This window comes from Nomascus leucogenys, chromosome 8, assembly GCF_006542625.1.
Source record: "Nomascus leucogenys isolate Asia chromosome 8, Asia_NLE_v1, whole genome shotgun sequence".
Lineage (NCBI taxonomy): Eukaryota > Metazoa > Chordata > Mammalia > Primates > Hylobatidae > Nomascus > Nomascus leucogenys.
This window is the reverse complement of record NC_044388.1, coordinates 44044182-44063110: the sequence shown is the minus strand read 5'-3', so window position 1 is coordinate 44063110 and position 18929 is coordinate 44044182. Positions and strand designations below refer to the sequence as shown.

Genomic DNA, 18929 nt, shown 5'->3' with positions numbered 1-18929 from the left:
TGGGACAGAGGGGAGCCCACTGCCCTGAAGAGTGAGTCCCAGGCCTTGCACACCCACAACAAGCTGACTAAGGAGTTACTGGGCCTAAACTCAACATCAGTAGTGGCCTGGCATTACTCCCTGTGGACCTGTGGTGGTAGAGGCCATAGGGTGAGGCTCCTCAGCCTATGGGAAAAAAAGTAAGAGTAGGAAGGACTGTGTCAAGTGGTTGGAATGCCAGATCAGCCACAGTAGAACAGAACACCAGGTATATTTCTAAGGTTTCTGACTCCAGTCCCTGGCTCCAGGATGGCATCTCTGCACCTGCCCAGGGGCTGTGAGAACTTGCTCTCTAAAGGGGAGGACACAAGCCTGGTTGGCTTTGCCACCTGCTGATCATGGAGCTCCAGGGCCTTGAGTGAACATAGGCAGTAGTCAGGTAGTGGTTTCAGCAAGCCTTGCGTGAGACCCAGTGCCATGCTGACTTCAGGTCTGATCCAGCACAATCTAAGTGGTGGTGGCCACAGGAATGTGTCTCTCCAACCCCAGCTCCAGACAGTCAGCACAGAAAGAAAGAGAAATTCCATTTGTTTGAGAGAAAGTAAGGAAAGAAAACAAGTGTCTCTGCCTGGTAATCCAGAGAATTCTTCTGGATATTATCCAAGACCACCAAGACAGTACCTCTAAGAGTCTGCAAAAAACCATACCATTACTGAGGTTGGGGTGACCCCTAATGCAAATATGGCTTAAATCACAACACCTAAGTCCTTTCAGATACTCTGGAAAACCTTCCCAAGGAGGATGGCTACAAATAAGCCTAGATGGCAAAGACTATAATAAACACCTAACTCTTCAATGCCCAGAAACCAAAGAACATCCACAAGCATCAAGACCATCCAAGAAAATCTGACTTCACCAAATGAACTAAATAAAACATCAAGGACCAATCCTGGAGAAACAGAGTTATGTGACCTTTCAGACAGAGAATTCAACATAGCTATTTTGAGGAAACTCAAAGACAGTCAAGATAACACAGAGAAGGAATTCAAAATTTTATCAGATAAATTTTAAAAGTAAATTGAAATTATTTAAAAAATCAAGCAGAAATTCTGCAGTTGAAAGATGCAATTGACATACTGAAGAATGCATCAGAGTCTCTTAATAGCAGAATTGACCAAGCAGAAGAAAGAATTAGTGAGCTTGAAGAAAGGCTATTTGAAAATCCACAGAGGAGACAAATAAAAAAAGAATAAAAAAGAATGAAGCATATCTACAAGATCTACGAAATAGCCTCAAAGGGACCAATCTAGGAGTTATTGGCCTTAAAGAGGAGGTATATAAAGAGATGGGGGTAGAAAGCTTTTTTCAAAAATATAATAACAGAACTACCCAAACCTAGAGAAAGATATCAATATCCAAGTACAAGAAGGTTATAGAACACCAAGCAGATTTAACCCAAAGAAAACTACCTCAAAGCATTTAATAATCAAACTCCTAAAGGTCTAAGATAAAGGATCCTAAAAGCAGCAAGAGAAAAGGAACAAATAATATACAATGGAGATTCAATATGTCTGGCAGCAGACTTTTCAGCAGAAACTTTACAGGTCAGGAGAGAGTGGCAAGACATATTTAAAAGTTCTGGAAAAAAAAAACTTTTGCGTTAAGATAGCATATCTGGTAAAAAAAAAAAAAAATATATATATATATACTTTAAACATAATGGAGAAATAAAGACTTTCCCAGAGAAACAAAAGCTGAGGGATTTCATCAACACCAGACCTGTCCTGCAAGAAATGCACAAGGGAATTATTTAATCAGAAAGAAAAGGATGTTAATGAGTGATAATAAATCATCTGAAGGTACAAAACTCACTGGTAAGAGTACCTATAAAGAAAAACACAGAATATTATAACACTTTAACTGGGGTGCATAAAACTACTCTTATTCTAAGCAGAAAGACTAGATGATGAACCAATCAAAATAATAACTACAACTTTTCAAGACATAGTCAGTACAATATATATAAATAGAAAAAACAAAAAGTTGAAAAGCAGGGGGAGGAAGTAAAAGCAGAGTTTTTATTAGCCTTCTTTTTGCTTGTTTGTTTGTGCACAGTGTTAAATTGTTGTCAGCTTAAAATAATGGGCTATAAGATAGTATTTGCTAGTCTCATGCTAACCTCAAATCTAAAAACATATAACAGATACACAGAAGATAAAAAGCAAGAAATTAAATCATATCACCAGAGGAAAATCACCTTTACTAAAACAAAGATGAAGGAAAGAGGAAGATGAAGGAAACGGAAAGGGAAGGGAAGGGAAAGAAAGAGGAGAAAGGAGAAAGGAAAGGAAGAAGAAAGACAAATAACAAAAGGGCAGGAGAAAGTTCTTATTTATCAATAATAACATGGAATGTAAATCAACTAAATGCTCCAATCAAAAATCAAAGAGTGGCTGAATGAATTTTAAAAACAAAAGAAATTAATGATCTGTTGCCTACAATAAATACACTTCACCTATAAAGGCATACACAGACTGAAAATAAACGGATGGAAAGGGATCCTTTGCCAATGGAAACTAAACAAAGAGCAGGAGTAGCTAGACTCATATCAGACAAAACACATTTCAAGACAAAAACTATAAGATACAAAGAAGGTCATTATATAATGATAAAAGGGTCATTTCAGCAAGAGTATATAACAATTGTAAATACATATGCACCCAACACTGGAGCACCCAGATATATAAAGCAAATATTATTAGAGCTAAAGACAGAGCTAGACCCCAATACAATAACAGCTGGAGACTTTGACACCCCACTTTTAGCACTCAGCAGACCTTCCAGACAGAAAATCAATAAAATCAATAAAGAAACATCAAACTTAATCTGCACTATAGATCAAATGGATCTAATAGATATTTATAGAACATTTCATCCAACAGCTGAAGAATACACATTCTTTTCTTCAAAACATGAATCATTCTCAAGTATAGACAGACCATATGTTAGGTCACAAAATAAGCCTTTAAGATTCAAAAAAATTAAATAATATCAAGCATCTTCTCTGACCACAATGGAATAAAACAAGAAACCAATAACAAGAGGAATTTTGGAAACTATTACAAATACATGGAAATTAAACAATATGCTCCTGAATTAACAGTGGGTCAATGAGGAGATTAAGAAGGAAATTTAAAAATTTCTTGAAACAAATGATAATGGAAATACAACATACCAAAACCTATGGGATAGAGCAAAACAGTACTAAAAGGTATGTTTATAGCTCTATGCACTTATATCAAAAAAGAAGAAAAACATTTCTATATGGTAACAGTGAACAATCTGAAAATCAAGAAAGTAATCCCATTTACAATAACTATAAATGAAATAAAATGTCTAGGAATTAGTTTAATCAAATAAGTGAAAGAGCTCTACAATGAAAACTATAAAACATTGATGCAAGAAATTGAGAATGCCAAAAATGAAAAAATATTCCATGTTCATGGATTAGAAGAACCAATATTGTTGAAATAGCCACACTACCCAAAGCAATCTACAAATTCAATGCAATCTCTATCAAAATACCAGTGACATTCCTCATAAAAATAGAAAAAAAAATCCTAAAATTTATATGGAACCACAAAAGACCCAGAATAGCTAAAGCTATCCTGAGCAAAAAGAACAAAACTGGAGGAATCACATTACTTGATTTCAAATTATACTACAGAGGTATACTAATCAAAATGATATGGTACAGAAACATAGACCAGTGGAACAGAATAGAGAACCCAGAAATAAATCCATTAATCTACAGTGAACTCATTTTTGACAAAGGTGCCCAGAACATACACTTGGGAAAGAACAGTCTCTTTAATAAGTGATGCTGAGAAAACTGGATATCCATATGCATGGCAATGAAACTAGACTCCTCTTTCTCACCACATACAAAAATCAAATGAAAATGTATTAAAGACTTAAATCTAAGACCTCAAACTATGAAACTACTACAAGAAAACATTAGAGAAATTCTCCAGGACATGGGACTGGACAAAGATTTCTTGAGTAATACCCCACAAGCACACAAAACCAAACGAAACATGAATAAATGGGATCACATCAAGTTAAAAGGCTTCTGCATAGCAAAGAAAGCAATCAACAAAGTGAAGACACAACCCACAGAATGGGAGGAAATATCTGCAAACTACCAATCCAACAAGGGATTAATATCCAGAACACAAAGGAGCTCAAACAACTCTATAGGAAAAAATCTAATAATCTGATTTAAAGGTGGGCAAAAGATCTGAATAGACATTTGTCAAAAGAAGACATACAAATGGCAAACAAGTATATGAAAAGGGGTTCAACATCAATGAGTATCAGAGAATTGCAAATCAAAACTACAATGAGATATCATCTCATCTCATTTAAAATGGCTTTTATTCAAAAGGCAGGCAATAACAAATGCTAGTGAAGATGTGGAGAAAAGGGAATCCTTGTACACTGTTGGTGGGAGTGTAAATTAGTACAATCACTATGTAGAACAGTTTGGAGGTTCCTCAGAAAACTAAAAACAGAGCTACCATATGATCCAGCAATTCCACTCCTAGGTATATACCCAAAAGAAAGGAAATCATTACGTCGAAGAGATATCTGCATGCCCATGTCTACTGCAGCACTATTCTCAATAGCCAAGATTTGGAAGCAGTCTAACTGTCCATCTACAGATGAATAGATAAAGAAAATGTGGTACATATACACAATGGAGAACTATTCACCCATAAAAAAGAATGAGATTCAGTCATTCGCAACATGGATGGAACTAGAGGTCATTATATTAAGTGAAATAAGCCAGGCAGAGAAAGACAAACACTGCATGTTCCCACTTATTTGTGGGAGCTAAAAATTAAAACAATTGAACTCATGGAGATAGACAGTAAAAGGATGGTTACCAGAGGCTGGGAAGGGTAGTTGGGCAGGTGGGGAGGGGGCAAGGGAGTAAGGATGGTTAATGGGTATGACAAATTAGTTTGAAAGAATGAATAAGAGCTAGCATTTCATAGCACAACAAAGTGTCTGCAGTCAAAAATAATCTAGTTGTACATTTTTAAATGAGTAAAAGAGTATAATTGGATTGTTTGTAACACAAAAAAATAAAGTTTGAGGGAATGAATACCTCATTTACCTTCATGTGATTATTATGCATAGCATGCCTGTATCAAAATATCTCATGTAACCCATAATACCATAAATATATGGTAGATGTATGTGCAATAGATGTATGTATAAAATACACACATCTACTACCCACAAAAATTAGAAAATTTTTAAAAAGATATAATATAGACAAAAGAAAAGAAAAGTTGGTTAAGGGATCTAAAATACAGGTAAATGGAAGGGATTAGTGCTAGCACTCAATAGTACAGTAGGGAAATTGTAGTTAATAATTTATTGTATACTTCAAAATAGCTAGAAGGGAAGAATTATAATATTCCCAGCACAAAGAAAATATAAATATATGGGGTGGTACATATTCAAATTACCCTGATTTGATCATTATGCATTCTATACAGATATCAAAATATAACATGTACCCCAAAATATATACAACTATTATATATCAAAAAATTGCTTAAAAAGTAAATTTCAAATGTTTTCTCCACAAAAAAATAATAAGTATGTGAGGCAATGGATTTGTTAATAACCTTGACTTAATCATTACAGAAAGTAAATGTATATCCAAACTGCACTGTATCCCAGAAATATATACAATTATTTTTTGTCCATTGAAAATAATTGTTTTTAAAAAATCGCCAGTAAGAGCATGCTCAACACCATTAGAGTAATCAAGAAAATGCAAATTTAAACCACTACAAAACCACTGGAATAGCTAAAATTTAAGAAGTGGATAATAACAAGTTCTAATGCAGATATGAAGGAACTCAAAGTTTCATATGCTGCTGACAGGAGTGTAAAAAGATACAACCACTTTGGAAAATATTTTGGCAATTTCTTATAAACATACACGTATCATATGACCTAGCAGTTGTACTTTTACAAATTAAGAATAATGGACCAATGGTTTAACAACTTAAATGTCCATTAGCAGGTGAATGGTTAAAACAGATTGTGATATACCCACACAATTAAATATTACTCAAAATTAAAAGGGAGAAACTATTGTGATATGAAATAAATGGATGAATCTCAAAAACACTATGCTGAAAGGAAAAAGCCAGACACAAAAAAATATGTGCTGTCTCATTTCATTTATATGACTTTCTAGACCAGGCAAAGGTAACAGAATCAGAAATTGCCTGGAGACAGGTGGAGGTAGAAATGACTGCAAATATGAATAAGCTTTTGGGGATGATGAAAATATATATCTTAATTATACCAATAGTTATATACATTTGTTGAAACTCATCAAGCCATACACTTAAAATGGGTGCATTTTATTGTATGTGGATTATACCCCAATAAAATTGATTTTTTTAAAAAAATCAAGAACCAGGTGTGGTAGCTCATGCCTGCAATCCCAGCACTTTGGGAGGCCAAGGCAGGTGGATTACTTGAGGTCAGGAGTTTGAGACCAGCCTGACCAACATGATGAAACCCTGTCTCTACTAAAAATACAAACTTAGCCAGGCATGATGGCGGGTGCCTGTAATCCCAGCTACTAGGGAGGCTGAGGCAGGAGAATCACTTGAACCGAGGAGGCGGAGGTTGAAGTGAGCCGAGATCGCTCCATTGCACTCCAGCCTGGGCAACAAGAGCAAAACTCCATCTCAAAAAATAAATTAATTAAAATAAAATAAAAAATAAAGAAAGATGACTTGTTCTACCAAATAGTTAAACATAATACAAAAACATAGTAATTAAAATAATGTGATATGGTACAAGTAATTGAGACCTATGGATGTAACAAACCCTAATAAATTTCTGTCTACCTTGTAACCAAGGAAATTTATAACATTTGCAGTACTGCTACAAATACTGAATTATATAAAAGCATTAAACCCTAGGCCTCTTGAATTCATTATATTTTCAGGATTTCCCTATCAAGTGAATAATCAAAATATCTAGTGTTCATATTACAATATCGATACAGATTCCTGTACTACCGATTCCATTGTGAAGTAATAACCTAAAGGACACATTGGGCTGCTTAATCAATCTTCATTAAGACATCTGTAAAATGTCCAAAGATTAAGCAGAGATTTGTAAAGAACCCCATATATTCAGTCTGAAACTCAAAAGTTTATTCTAGACTCTCCTGTTTCCCATTACCACTAATTTTTTGCAGTACATTGTAAACTTGTTCAAAATTCTTCAACCTACAAAATCTAGACAGTATTTTCTTGTATGTATTTCAACCTAACTTCACTTACTGTCAACATTCTGCATGGTCCTCATTCACATTTGAGATATATGACATTTATGAAAAAGATAAACTAAAACAATACATTTATTAATCAATTTTCCTAGTTATCATACTTACAGCCTCAGTACCACAATCACAGATTTCACTTCCCTCCAGTCTGCCGTTGCCACAGACTGGTTTTGGAGATTTTTTTTGCATTTGTGGCTTATTCTGAAGACATTTGACACCCACGTTTGAAATGAAATTTTGAAAGCTCCTCAAACTGCAACTGCTAAAAGTCTTCACACCATTGGATTGCCTAAAGATGAATCCATATAATGTCATTGGCAATATACTTCTGAAAACACATTTCTGTATGATATAAATTAATTTCAAAATGTTAAATTCAATTGGCTATTACAAATGTTTATAATAAGTGCTTAGAGGCCAAAATCATACTTGAGGATGTCATGTGATTTTATTCATTGGAATACATGTTCTTAATAAAACAAAATTAAGTACAATTCAATAGCAACACACACATATAGTAATCCAATTTTAAAATAGGCAAAAGATTTGAGCAGATATTATTCCAAATAAAAATCAGCATCCAGATTTGGACAGACATCACTTCACATAAAAATTAGCACCCAATTAACAACAAAATTTTATTAAACAAATGAGAATGTGCTTAGTCCTGAACTTCCTCAAAGATCTCAGAAAAAAATTGTATATTTATCAAAATTATATATTATTATGTCCATATACCAGTAATAAAGGGAATTCATTGAATAGTTCCATAGGAAGTCCATTTTTACTATATTTGTATGTAGTAAACATCTGTAAGGCAAGGAAGAAACTGAGATTTATTGAGTACCTATTATGTGCCAGATTTCATTACTGATTTGTCTGTGCACATTGTCTTGAAAGTGAGGATTTAAGATATGAGATGTGGAAGAGGAGACAGAGTAAGCTCATGGAATAGAACCCTCCAGTGATCATCCCTCTGTAGGGACACTGAAGTGAACAATTATCCATGCAAGAAAACACCTTCACAAGAGCGAAAAGAATGAGGTAAAAGATCACAGTAACTGGTTTTGGCATAACAAGAAAAGACACATTGAAGAGGGTAGGAATGACAGTTTTGCACTGCCTGCACCATCACTTCCCCAATCTGGAGCAATGCACATAGAGAGTGAATTTGTCTTTTTAGGAGAGGGAGAAGGAAGTGTGCATGGGACTTTGCCTGAGAAGCCTGTACCAACCCCACTACCGTAAAACACAGCACCAGGCTGAAACCCCATGGTCCCTGATTCCAGGCTGGTGCCCACAGACTTCTAGACCTGCCCCAGCTAAGAAGAAAATTCACCACCCAGCAGGATGGAGCCAAGCCTTGACCAGCTTCACCACTGGCTGACAAAAGAAGCTTTAGGCCATGCATAAATATCAGCGGCAGTCAGGTAATAGTGACTGTGGGTGTTAGGTAAGCAAACACTAACCATTACTGTGCTGGTCTATGAGGCTATGGGCTTCAGGTGTGAGCCAGTATGCTGCCAGTTGCAGTGGCCATGAAAGTGCATGTATCACCTCTTCTGCAACTCCAGACAGTGCAGTGTAGAGAGCGACTGCTTCTGCTAGGGGAAGAAAAAGGAAGTGAGCAAGAGACTTTGGGCTTGGAAACCCACAGAACTGTCTCTGATATTTCCCAAGTCCATCAGGGTTGGATACATAGGAATCTTCAAGAGAGCTACAGCATAATTGAGCTTAAGGTGCTATCTAGTGCTGAAATGGCAGCAGTGACCATGGTCTTAACTCATCAGTCAGTACTCTTGGAATTTCTGTAAGGTCCTCTGAAGAAGGACTAGTACAAACAAGGCCAGACTGTGAAGATAAGAATAAATACTTAATTCTTTAATGCCCAGATACATCCACAAGCATTAATAACATTCAGGAAAATATGATCCCATCAAGTATAATAAATAAGGCACCAATAACCAAACCTGGAGAAATATGTGTAAACTCTTACACAGAGAATGCAAAATAAATGTTTTGAGGAAGCTCAAATAACATCAAGAAAACACAGAGAAACAATTCAGAAAATTAATTATCAGAGATACTTAACAAAGAGATTGAAATAAGTTTAAAAATCAAGCAGAATTCCTGGAGCAATAACAGATAAACTGAAAAATGTATTAGAGGGTCTCAAAAGCAGAAGTGATCAAACAAAAGGAAGAATTCATGAGCACAAAAACAGGCTATTTGAAAATATGTCAAGAAGAAAAAAGAAAAATGAATTTAAAAGAACAAATAACACTTACTGGATCAGTGAGATACCAAATGTAAGAGTCATTGACCTTCAAAGGGAGTAGAGGAAGAGAAAGGGGGTAGAAAGGTTATTTAAAAGAACAAAGAACAGTTATTGGATCAGTGAGATAGCAAATGTAAGAGTCATTGACCTTCAAAGGGAGTAGAGAAAGAGAAAGGGGGGTAGGAAGGTTATTCGAATAAATAATAATGGAAAATTGTCCAAACCTCAATATAAATATCCAGTTACAAGAACATCAAAGATCACCAAGAAGAGTCAACCCAAATAAAACTACCTCAATGCATATAATAATCAAACTCTCATAGGTCAAGGACAAGAGAGACTCCTAAAAGCAGTAAGAGAAAAGAAGCAAATAACACATGAAGGAGTACCAGTACATCTGGCAGCAGAATTCTCTATGGAAACCTTAAAGACCAGGAAGGAGTGGAATGACATACTCCAAGTCCTGAAGGAAAAAACTTTCAACCAAGAATATTGTACCCAGGAAAACTATCCTTAAAAATGAAGCAGTGATTCAAAACTCTTAGACCAATGAAAGTGGAGGGAATTCATTCACCACCAAACCATAAGAAATGCTAAAAGAAGTTTTTCAGTCTGACAGAAAAGGATGCTAATGTGCAACAAGAAAACATGTGAAGGTATAAAAGTAAACAAACAAATTTAGAACACTCTAACACTGTAACTATGGTGTGTAAACCATTCATATCTTTGGTATAAAGATTAAAAGCCAAAGATATTGAAAACAATAACTATAACAATTTTTAAGAGATAGGTAATATAAAAATATGTAAATTTTGAGATCAAAAAGTCAAAATTGGGGAGAAGGGAGTTAAAGTGTAGAGTTTTTTAGGTTGTGTTTGTTTCATTCTTTGTGATCAAAAAGTGGGTATTATCGAAAAGACAAGAAATTACACACTATAAAAGATGAGGATAAAGGCAATATCTTGAACATTCTTAGTGAAAATGTAAATTACACAACCATTATGAAAAACAATATGAATCTTCCTCAAAAAAACTAAAAATAGGACTACTATATGATCTAGCAATCCACTACTGGGTATATATATGTAAAAAAAAAATCAGAATGTCACAGAGATATTTGCACTCCCATGTTTACTGCAGCACTATTCACAATAGCCAACACACAAAATTAATCTAAATGCCCATCTACAGATAAACGGATTTTTAAAATGTGGTATATATATAAATGGAATATTATTCCACCATGAAAAGGAATGGAATCTTATCATTTCTGACAATATAAATGGAGCAGGAGGACATTATGTTAAGTGAAATAAGCCAGACACAGAGACAAACACCACATGATCACACTCACGTGTGAAATTTTTAAAAAGTTGATTTCATAAAAATAGAAAGTAGAATAGTGGTTACCAGAGGCTGGTGAGGGAAAGAGAGAGAGGAAGACTGGGAGAGGTTGGTTAATGTGTACAAAGTTAGTTAAACAGGAAGAATAAGTTCTGGTATTTTATTACACAGTAGGGTGACTATATCAAATGACAATGTAGTGCATATTCCAAGATAGCTAGAAGAGCAGATTTTGAATGTTATTGTCATGCTGAAATGATAAATGTTTAAAGTGATGGATATGGGAATTACCTTAATTTCATCATTATACAATATATGCATATGTTGAAACATTACACTGTACCCCCACATACACATAAAAATTTTGGTCGATTATAAATTTTTAAAATGTATGAATAAAAAAAGACATGAGTTGTCACTTTTAAAAAGTATATATAAATTAAATTATCAAAATGATATATCAGGAATAGGAGGGGGCTACAAAATGGCTGACTAGGGGAGCCTGGCACTTTTCTCATGCACAAAAAAGACCAAAAGAGCAAGCAGACAACCAGACATTAAATAGAGGTTCTAAGAGCAAGCACTGGAATTCACTGGAGAAGTAACAAAAAAAACTTCTGAGATGTAGAAAGACAGAGGAGCAAAGAAGCCAGCCTGGCCATAATAAGCTCAAATCCAGAAGCAACTCCTCACTGCAAGAAAAGGTAAACAAGATCCCCAGCCATCCACATTCTTATTGTTGACAGCTGCAGTCCTAGTGATGGGACAGTGCCTCAGCCCACACACGCTCTGAGATTAGTATAGGCAGGTACTTCAAGTCCACAAGTTGGTATTGTTCCACAGAGAGCGTTTGTGCTGGGTCCCAAACACCCCCATCCCCCACCCACCAAGACCCAAGCTGACCCAGCACTACACCATTTTGAGAGCCCAGCCCCACCAAACCACCAGATTCAGGTTCAGATCCTAAACTGAATCCCAACAGTTCCAGCATCTCCACATCCCTATCATCCCATTGACATACCCCACATCCACCCAGAGGGCTGCAGTGTCACAAAACAGGATTGACCCAGGAATGTAGTTGTGTCTCCAGCCCTCTAGCTGATTCAGTGTCTATAGCCCAGGAAATGAGTGGTGCAGTGCACCAAGAAGGCGACCTCCAGGATGAAGGGAACCAAACAAATGCTCCCCAGAGCCTGAAAGCTTCCTACCCAGGGCTGCTGCAACTGACAGCAACCCAGAACCCTCCAATGTCAAGATCACTTGTATCTGCATCTACCTTCAGAGGGACTTAGGACTGGCCTAATAACATGCTGTCCTGGGGCCTGAAGACAAGCTTGCCCCACCTGCTGACTTCAGTGCCCATGCACACCATCTGGAGACCTGAGAATAGGCCCATTCTACCAACTGCCGCCACTGCTGGCACCTGAGCATGTCACTTGGATGCCAGAAGAACAATCCACTCAAAACCACCACCACTGGTGCCTCTGTATGCCACCTGAAGGCTCCAGCAAGTCCTGCCTACTACCACCACCACTGGTGCTGAAGGACCAATAAACCTGGCAACCTTGTCCTTAGCAGAACCTCACCACAGCCTCCACTAACAAACACAGACCAAGCTACTGGGGAACTCATAAACACCACTGATGCTGCTGACAGACAAAGAAATCCTATGGAGACTACAATTCTGTGCTCACCAAGAAATAAGGCCAAAATATCCTATCCAACCAATACTATAAATACATCTATAGGGAAAAGTATTTCCCCATGAAAGTCAACTCATAAAATTGTAAGAAGCAACTGATACACCAGATGTGCTGATATTAATGTAAAGACACAAAAATATGCATGAAACAAGAAAGAAAAAATATACCTCTAAAGGAATATAAAAATTATGCAGTAACAGAGCCAAAACAAAAAGAAATCTATGAAATGTCTGAAAATGAATTCAAAATAATGATAGTAAAGAAACTTAATGAGACAAAACAGAGAACAGATAAATAATACAAAGAAATCAGGAAATATAATTTTAAGGCAGTTCTAAGATGACCGCATAGGAACAGCTCCAGTCTACAGCTCACAGCGTGAGCGACGCAGAAGACAGGTGATTTCTGCATTTCCAACCGAGGTACTGGGTTCATCTCACTAGGGCTTGTCGGACAGTGGGTGCAGGACAGTGGGTGTGGTGCACCAAGCGTGAGCCAAAGCAGGGCAAGGTACCACCTCAGCCGGGAAGCGCAAGGGGTCAGGGACTTCCCTTTCCTAGCCTAGCGAAGCTGTGACAGATGGCACCTGGAAAACTGGGTTATTCCCACCCTAATACTGTGCTTTTCCAACGGTCTTAGCAAACAGCACACCAGGAGATTATATCCCGCGCCTGGCTCGGAGGGTCCCACGCCCACGGAGCCTCACTCATTGCTAGCAAAGCAGTCTGAGATCAAACTGCAAGGCGGCAGTGAGGCTGGGGGAGGGGTGCCCACCATTGCTGAGGCTTGAGTAGGTAAAGAAAGCTGCTGAGAAGCTTTAACTGGGTGGAGCCCACCACAGCTCAAGGAGACCTGCCTGCCTGCCTCTGTAGACTCCACCTCTGGGGGCAGGGCACAGTCGAAAAAAAGGCAGCAGAAACCTCTGCAGACTTAAATGTCCCTGTCTGACAGCTTTGAAGAGAGTAGTGGTTCTCCCAGCACGGAGTTTGAGATCTGAGAACAGACAGACTGCCTCCTCAAGTGGGTCCCTGACCCCCGTGTAGCCTAACTGGGAGGCACCCCCAAGTAGGGGCAGACTGACACCTCACAGGGCTGGGTACCCCTTTGAGACAAAACTTCCAGAGGAATGATCAGGCAGCAACGTTTGCTGTTCAGCAATATTCGCTGTTCTACAGCCTCCACTGCTGATACCCAGGCAAACAGGGTCTGGAGTGGACCTCCAGCAAACCCCAACAGACCTGCAGTGAGGGTCCTGACTGCTAGAAGGAAAACTAACAGAAAGGACATCCACACCAAAACCCCATATGTACATCACCATCATCAAAGACCAAAGGTAGATAAAACCACAAAGATGGGGATAAAACAGAGCAGAAAAGCTGAAAATTCTAAAAATCAGAGTGCCTCTCCCCCTCCAAAGGAACACAGCTCCTTGCCAGCAATGGAACAAAGCTGGATGGAGAATGACTTTGACGAGTAGAGAGAAGAAGGCTTCAGATGATCAAACTTCCCCGAGCTAAAGGAGGAAGTTCAAACCCATCACAAAGAAGCTAAAAAGCTTGAGAAAAAATTAGAAGACTGGCTAATTCCAGTGTAGAGAAGTCCTTAAATGACCTGATGGAGCTGAAAACCCTGGCATGAGAACTACGTGAAAAATGCACAAGCTTCAGTAGCTGATTCAATCAACTGGAAGAAAGGGTATCAGTGATTGAAGATCAAATGAATGAAATGAAACGAGAGAGAAGTTTAGAGAAAAAAGAGTAAAAAGAAATGAACAAAGTCTCCAAGAAATATGGGACTATGTGAAAAGACAAAATCTACGTCTGATTGGTGTACCTGAAAGTGACGGGGAGAATGGAACCAAGTTGGAAAACATGCTGATAGATATTATCCAGGAGAACTTCCCCAATCTAGCAAGGCAGGCCAACATTCAAATTCAGGAAATACAGAGAACGCCACACAGATACTCCTTGAGAACAGCAACTCCAAGACACATAATTGTCAGATTCACCAAGGTTGAAATGAAGGAAAAAAATATTAAGGGCAGCCAGAGAGAAAGGTCGGGTTACCCACAAAGGGAAGCCCATCAGACTAACAGCTGATCTCTTGGCAGAAACTCTACAAGCCAGAAGAGAATGGGGGCGAATATTCAACATTCTTCAAGAAAAGAATTTTCAAACCAGAATTTCATATCCAGCCAAACTAAGCTTCATAAGTGAAGGAGAAATAAAATCCTTTACAGACAAGCAAATGCTGAGAGATTTTGTCACCACCAGGCCTGCCCTACAAGAGCTCCTAAAGGAAGCACTAAACATGGAAAGGAACAATCAGTACCAGCCACTGAAAAAACATGCCAAATTTTAAAGACCATCAATGCTAGGAAGAAACTGCATCAACTAAAGAACAAAATAACCAGATAACATCATAATGACAGGATCAAATTCACACATAACAATATTAACCTTAATTGTAAATGGGCTAAATGCTCCAATTAAAAGACACAGACTGGCAAATTGGATAAGGAGTCAAGACCCATCAGTGTGCTGTATTCAGGAAACCCATCTCACGTGCAGAGACACACATAGACTCAAAATAAAGGGATGGAGGAAGATCTACCAAGCAAATGGAAAACAAAAAAAAGGCAGGGGTTGCAATCCTAGTCTCTGATAAAATAGACTTTAAACCAACAAAGATCAAAAGAGACAAAGAAGGCCATTACATAATGGTAAAGGGATCAATTCAACAAGAAGAGCTAACTATCCTAAATATATATGCACCCAATACAGGAGCACCCAGATTCATAAAGCAAGTCCTGAGTGACCTACAAAGAGACTTAGACTCCCACACAATAATAATAGGAGATTTTAACACCCCATTGTCAACATTAGACAGATCAACGACACAGAAAGTTAACAAGGATACCCAGGAATTGAACTCAGCTCTGCACCAAACGGACCTAATAGACATCTACAGAACTCTCCACCACAAATCAACAGAATATACATTTTTTTCAGCACCACACCACACCTATTCCAAAATTGACCACATAGTTGGAAGTAAAGCTCTCCTCAGCAAATGTAAAAGAACAGAAATTATAACAAACTGTCTCTCAGACCACAGTGAAATCAAACTAGAACTCAGGATTAAGAAACTCACTCAAAACTGCTCAACTACATGGAAACTGAACAACCTGCTCCTGAATGACTACTGGGTACATAACGAAATGAAGGCAGAAATAAAGATGTTCTTTGAAACCAATGAGAACAAAGACACAACATACCAGAATCTCTGGGACACATTCAAAGCAGTGTGTAAAGGGAAATTTATAGCACTAAATGCCCACAAGAGAAAGCAGGAAAGATCCAAAATTGACACCCTAACATCACAATTAAAAGACCTAGAAAAGCAAGAGCAAACACATTCAAAAGCTAGCAGAAGGCTAGAAATAACTAAAATCAGAGCAGAACTGAAGGAAATAGAGACACAAAAAACCCTTCAAAAAATTAATGAATCCAGGAGCTGGTTTTTTGAAAAGATCGACAAAATTCATAGACTGCTAGCAAGACTAATAAAGAAGAAAAGAGAGAAGAATCAAATAGATGCAATAAAAAATGATAAAGGGGATATCACCACTGATCCCACAGAAATACAATCTACCATCAGAGAATACTACAAACACCTCTACGCAAATAAACTAGAAAATCTAGAAGAAATGGATAAATTCCTTGACAAATACACCCTCCCAAGACTAAACCAGGAAGAAGTTGAATCTCTGAATAGACCAATAACAGGCTCTGAAATTGTGGCAATAATCAATAGCTTACCAACCAAAAAGAGTCCAGGACCTGATGGATTCACAGCCAAATTCTACCAGAGGTACAAGGAGGAACTGGTACCATTCCTTCTGAAATTATTCCAATCAATAGAAAAAGAGGGAATCCTCCCTAACACATTTTATGAGGCCAGCATCATCCTGATACCAAAGCCTGGCAGAGACACAACCAAAAAAAGAGAATTTCAGACCAATATCCTTGATGAACATTGATGCAAAAATCCTCAATAAAATACTGGCATACCGAATCCAGCACCACATCAAAAAGCTTATCCACCATGATCAAGTGGGCTTCATCCCTGGGATGCAAGGCTGGTTCAACATATGCAAATCAATAAATGTAATCCAGCATATAAACAGAACCAAAGACAAAAACCACATGATTATCTCAATAGATGCAGAAAAGGCCTTTGACAAAATTCAACAACCTTCATGCTAAAAACTCTCAATAAATTAGGTATTGATGGGACATATCTCAAAATAATAAGACCTATCTATGACAAACCCACAGCCAATATCATACTGAATAGGCAAAAACTGGAAGCATTCCCTTTGAAAACTGCCACAAGACAGGGATGCCCTCTCTCACCACTCCTATTCAACATAGTGTTGGAAGTTCTGGCCAGAGCAATCAGGCAGGAGAAGGAAATAAAGGGTATTCAATTAGGAAAAGAGGAAGTCAAATTGTCCCTGTTTGCAGATGACATGACTGTATATCTAGAAAACCCCATCGTCTCAGCCCAAAATCTCCTCAAGCTGATAAGAAACTTCAGCAAAGTCTCAGGATACAAAATCAATGTACAAAAATCACAAGCATTCTTGTACACCAATAACAGACAAACAGAGAGCCAAATCATGAGTGAACTCCCGTTCACAATTGCTTCAAAGAGAATAAAATACCTAGGAATCCAACTTACAAGGGATGTGAAGGACCTCTTCAAGGAGAACTACAAACCACTGCTCAGTGAAATAAAAGAGGATACAAACAGATGGAAGAACATTCCATGCTCATGGGTTGGAAGAATCAATATTGTGAAAATGGCCATACTGCCCAAGGTAATTTATAGATTCAGTGCCATCCCCATCAAGCTACCAGTGACTTTCTTCACAGAATAGGAAAAAACTACTTTAAAGTTCATATGGAACCAAAAAAGAGCCCGCATCGCCAAGTCAATCCTAAGCCAAAAGAACAAAGCTGGAGGCATCACGCTACCTGACTTCAAACTATACTACAAGGCTACAGTAACCAAAACAGCATGGTACTGGTACCACAACAGAGACATAGATCAATGGAACAGAACAGAGCCCTCAGAAATGATGCCGCATATCTACAACTATCTGATCTTTGACAAACCTGACAAAAACAAGAAATGGTGAAAGGATTCTCTATTTAATAAATGGTGCTGGGAAAACTGGCTAGCCATATGTAGAAAGCTGAAACTGGATCCCTTCCTTACACCTTAAACAAAAATTAATTCAAGATGGATTAAAGACTTACATGTTAGACCTAAAACCATAAAAACCCTAGAAGACAACCTAGGCAATACCATTCAGGACATACGCATGGGCAAGGCCTTCATGTCTAACACACCAAAAGCAATGGCAACAAAAGCCAGAATTGACAAATGGGATCTAATTAAACTAAAGAGCTTCTGCACAGCAAAAGAAACTACCATCAGAGTGAACAGGCAACCTACAGAATGGGAGAAAATTTTTACAATCTATTCATCTGACAAAGGGCTACTATCCAGAATCTACAACGAACTCAAACAAATTTACAAGAAAAAAAACAAACAATCCCATCAAAAAGTGGGCAAAGGAGATGAACAGACACTTCTTAAAAGAAGACACTTATGAAGCCAACAGACACATGAAAAAATGCTCATCAGCACTGGCCGTCAGAGAAATGCAAATCAAAACCACAATGAGATACCATCTCACACCAGTTAGAATGGCGATCATTAAAAAGTCAAGAAATAACAGGTGCTGGACAGGATGTGGAGAAATAGGAACATTTTTCCACTGTTGGTGGGACTGTAAACTAGTTCAACCATTGTGGAAGACAGTGTGGCGATTCCTCAAGTACCTAGAACTAGAAATACCATTTGACCCAGCCACCCCATTACTGGGTATATACCCAAAGATTATAAATCATGCTGCTATAAAGACACATGCACACGTATATTTACTGCAGCACTATTCACAATAGCAAAGACTTGGAACCAACCCAAATGTCCATCAGTGATAGAGTGGATTAAGAAAATGTGGCACATATACACCATGGAATACTATGCAGCCATAAAAAATGATGAGTTCATGTCCTTTGTAGGGACATGGATGAAGCTGGAAACCATCATTCTCAGCAAACTATCGCAAGGACAAAAAACCAACACCACGTGTTCTCAC

At 37.8% G+C, this 18929-nt stretch overlaps 1 protein-coding gene across 6 annotated transcripts in view; it reads right to left on the bottom strand.

The window, feature by feature from the left end:
• LOC100607260 (disintegrin and metalloproteinase domain-containing protein 32) overlaps positions 1-18929 on the bottom strand; it is a 166244-nt gene that overhangs the window by 72434 nt on the left and 74881 nt on the right. For 5 of the 6 annotated variants that reach the window (XM_030817161.1, XM_030817162.1, XM_030817165.1 and 2 more), the window contains one exon: positions 7478-7658. The exons of the other annotated variant lie outside the window; for it this stretch is intronic. In XM_030817161.1, coding sequence (XP_030673021.1) covers positions 7478-7658 — 181 coding nt within the window. The remainder of the gene's footprint in view (positions 1-7477; positions 7659-18929) is intronic. 6 annotated transcript variants of the gene reach the window in all.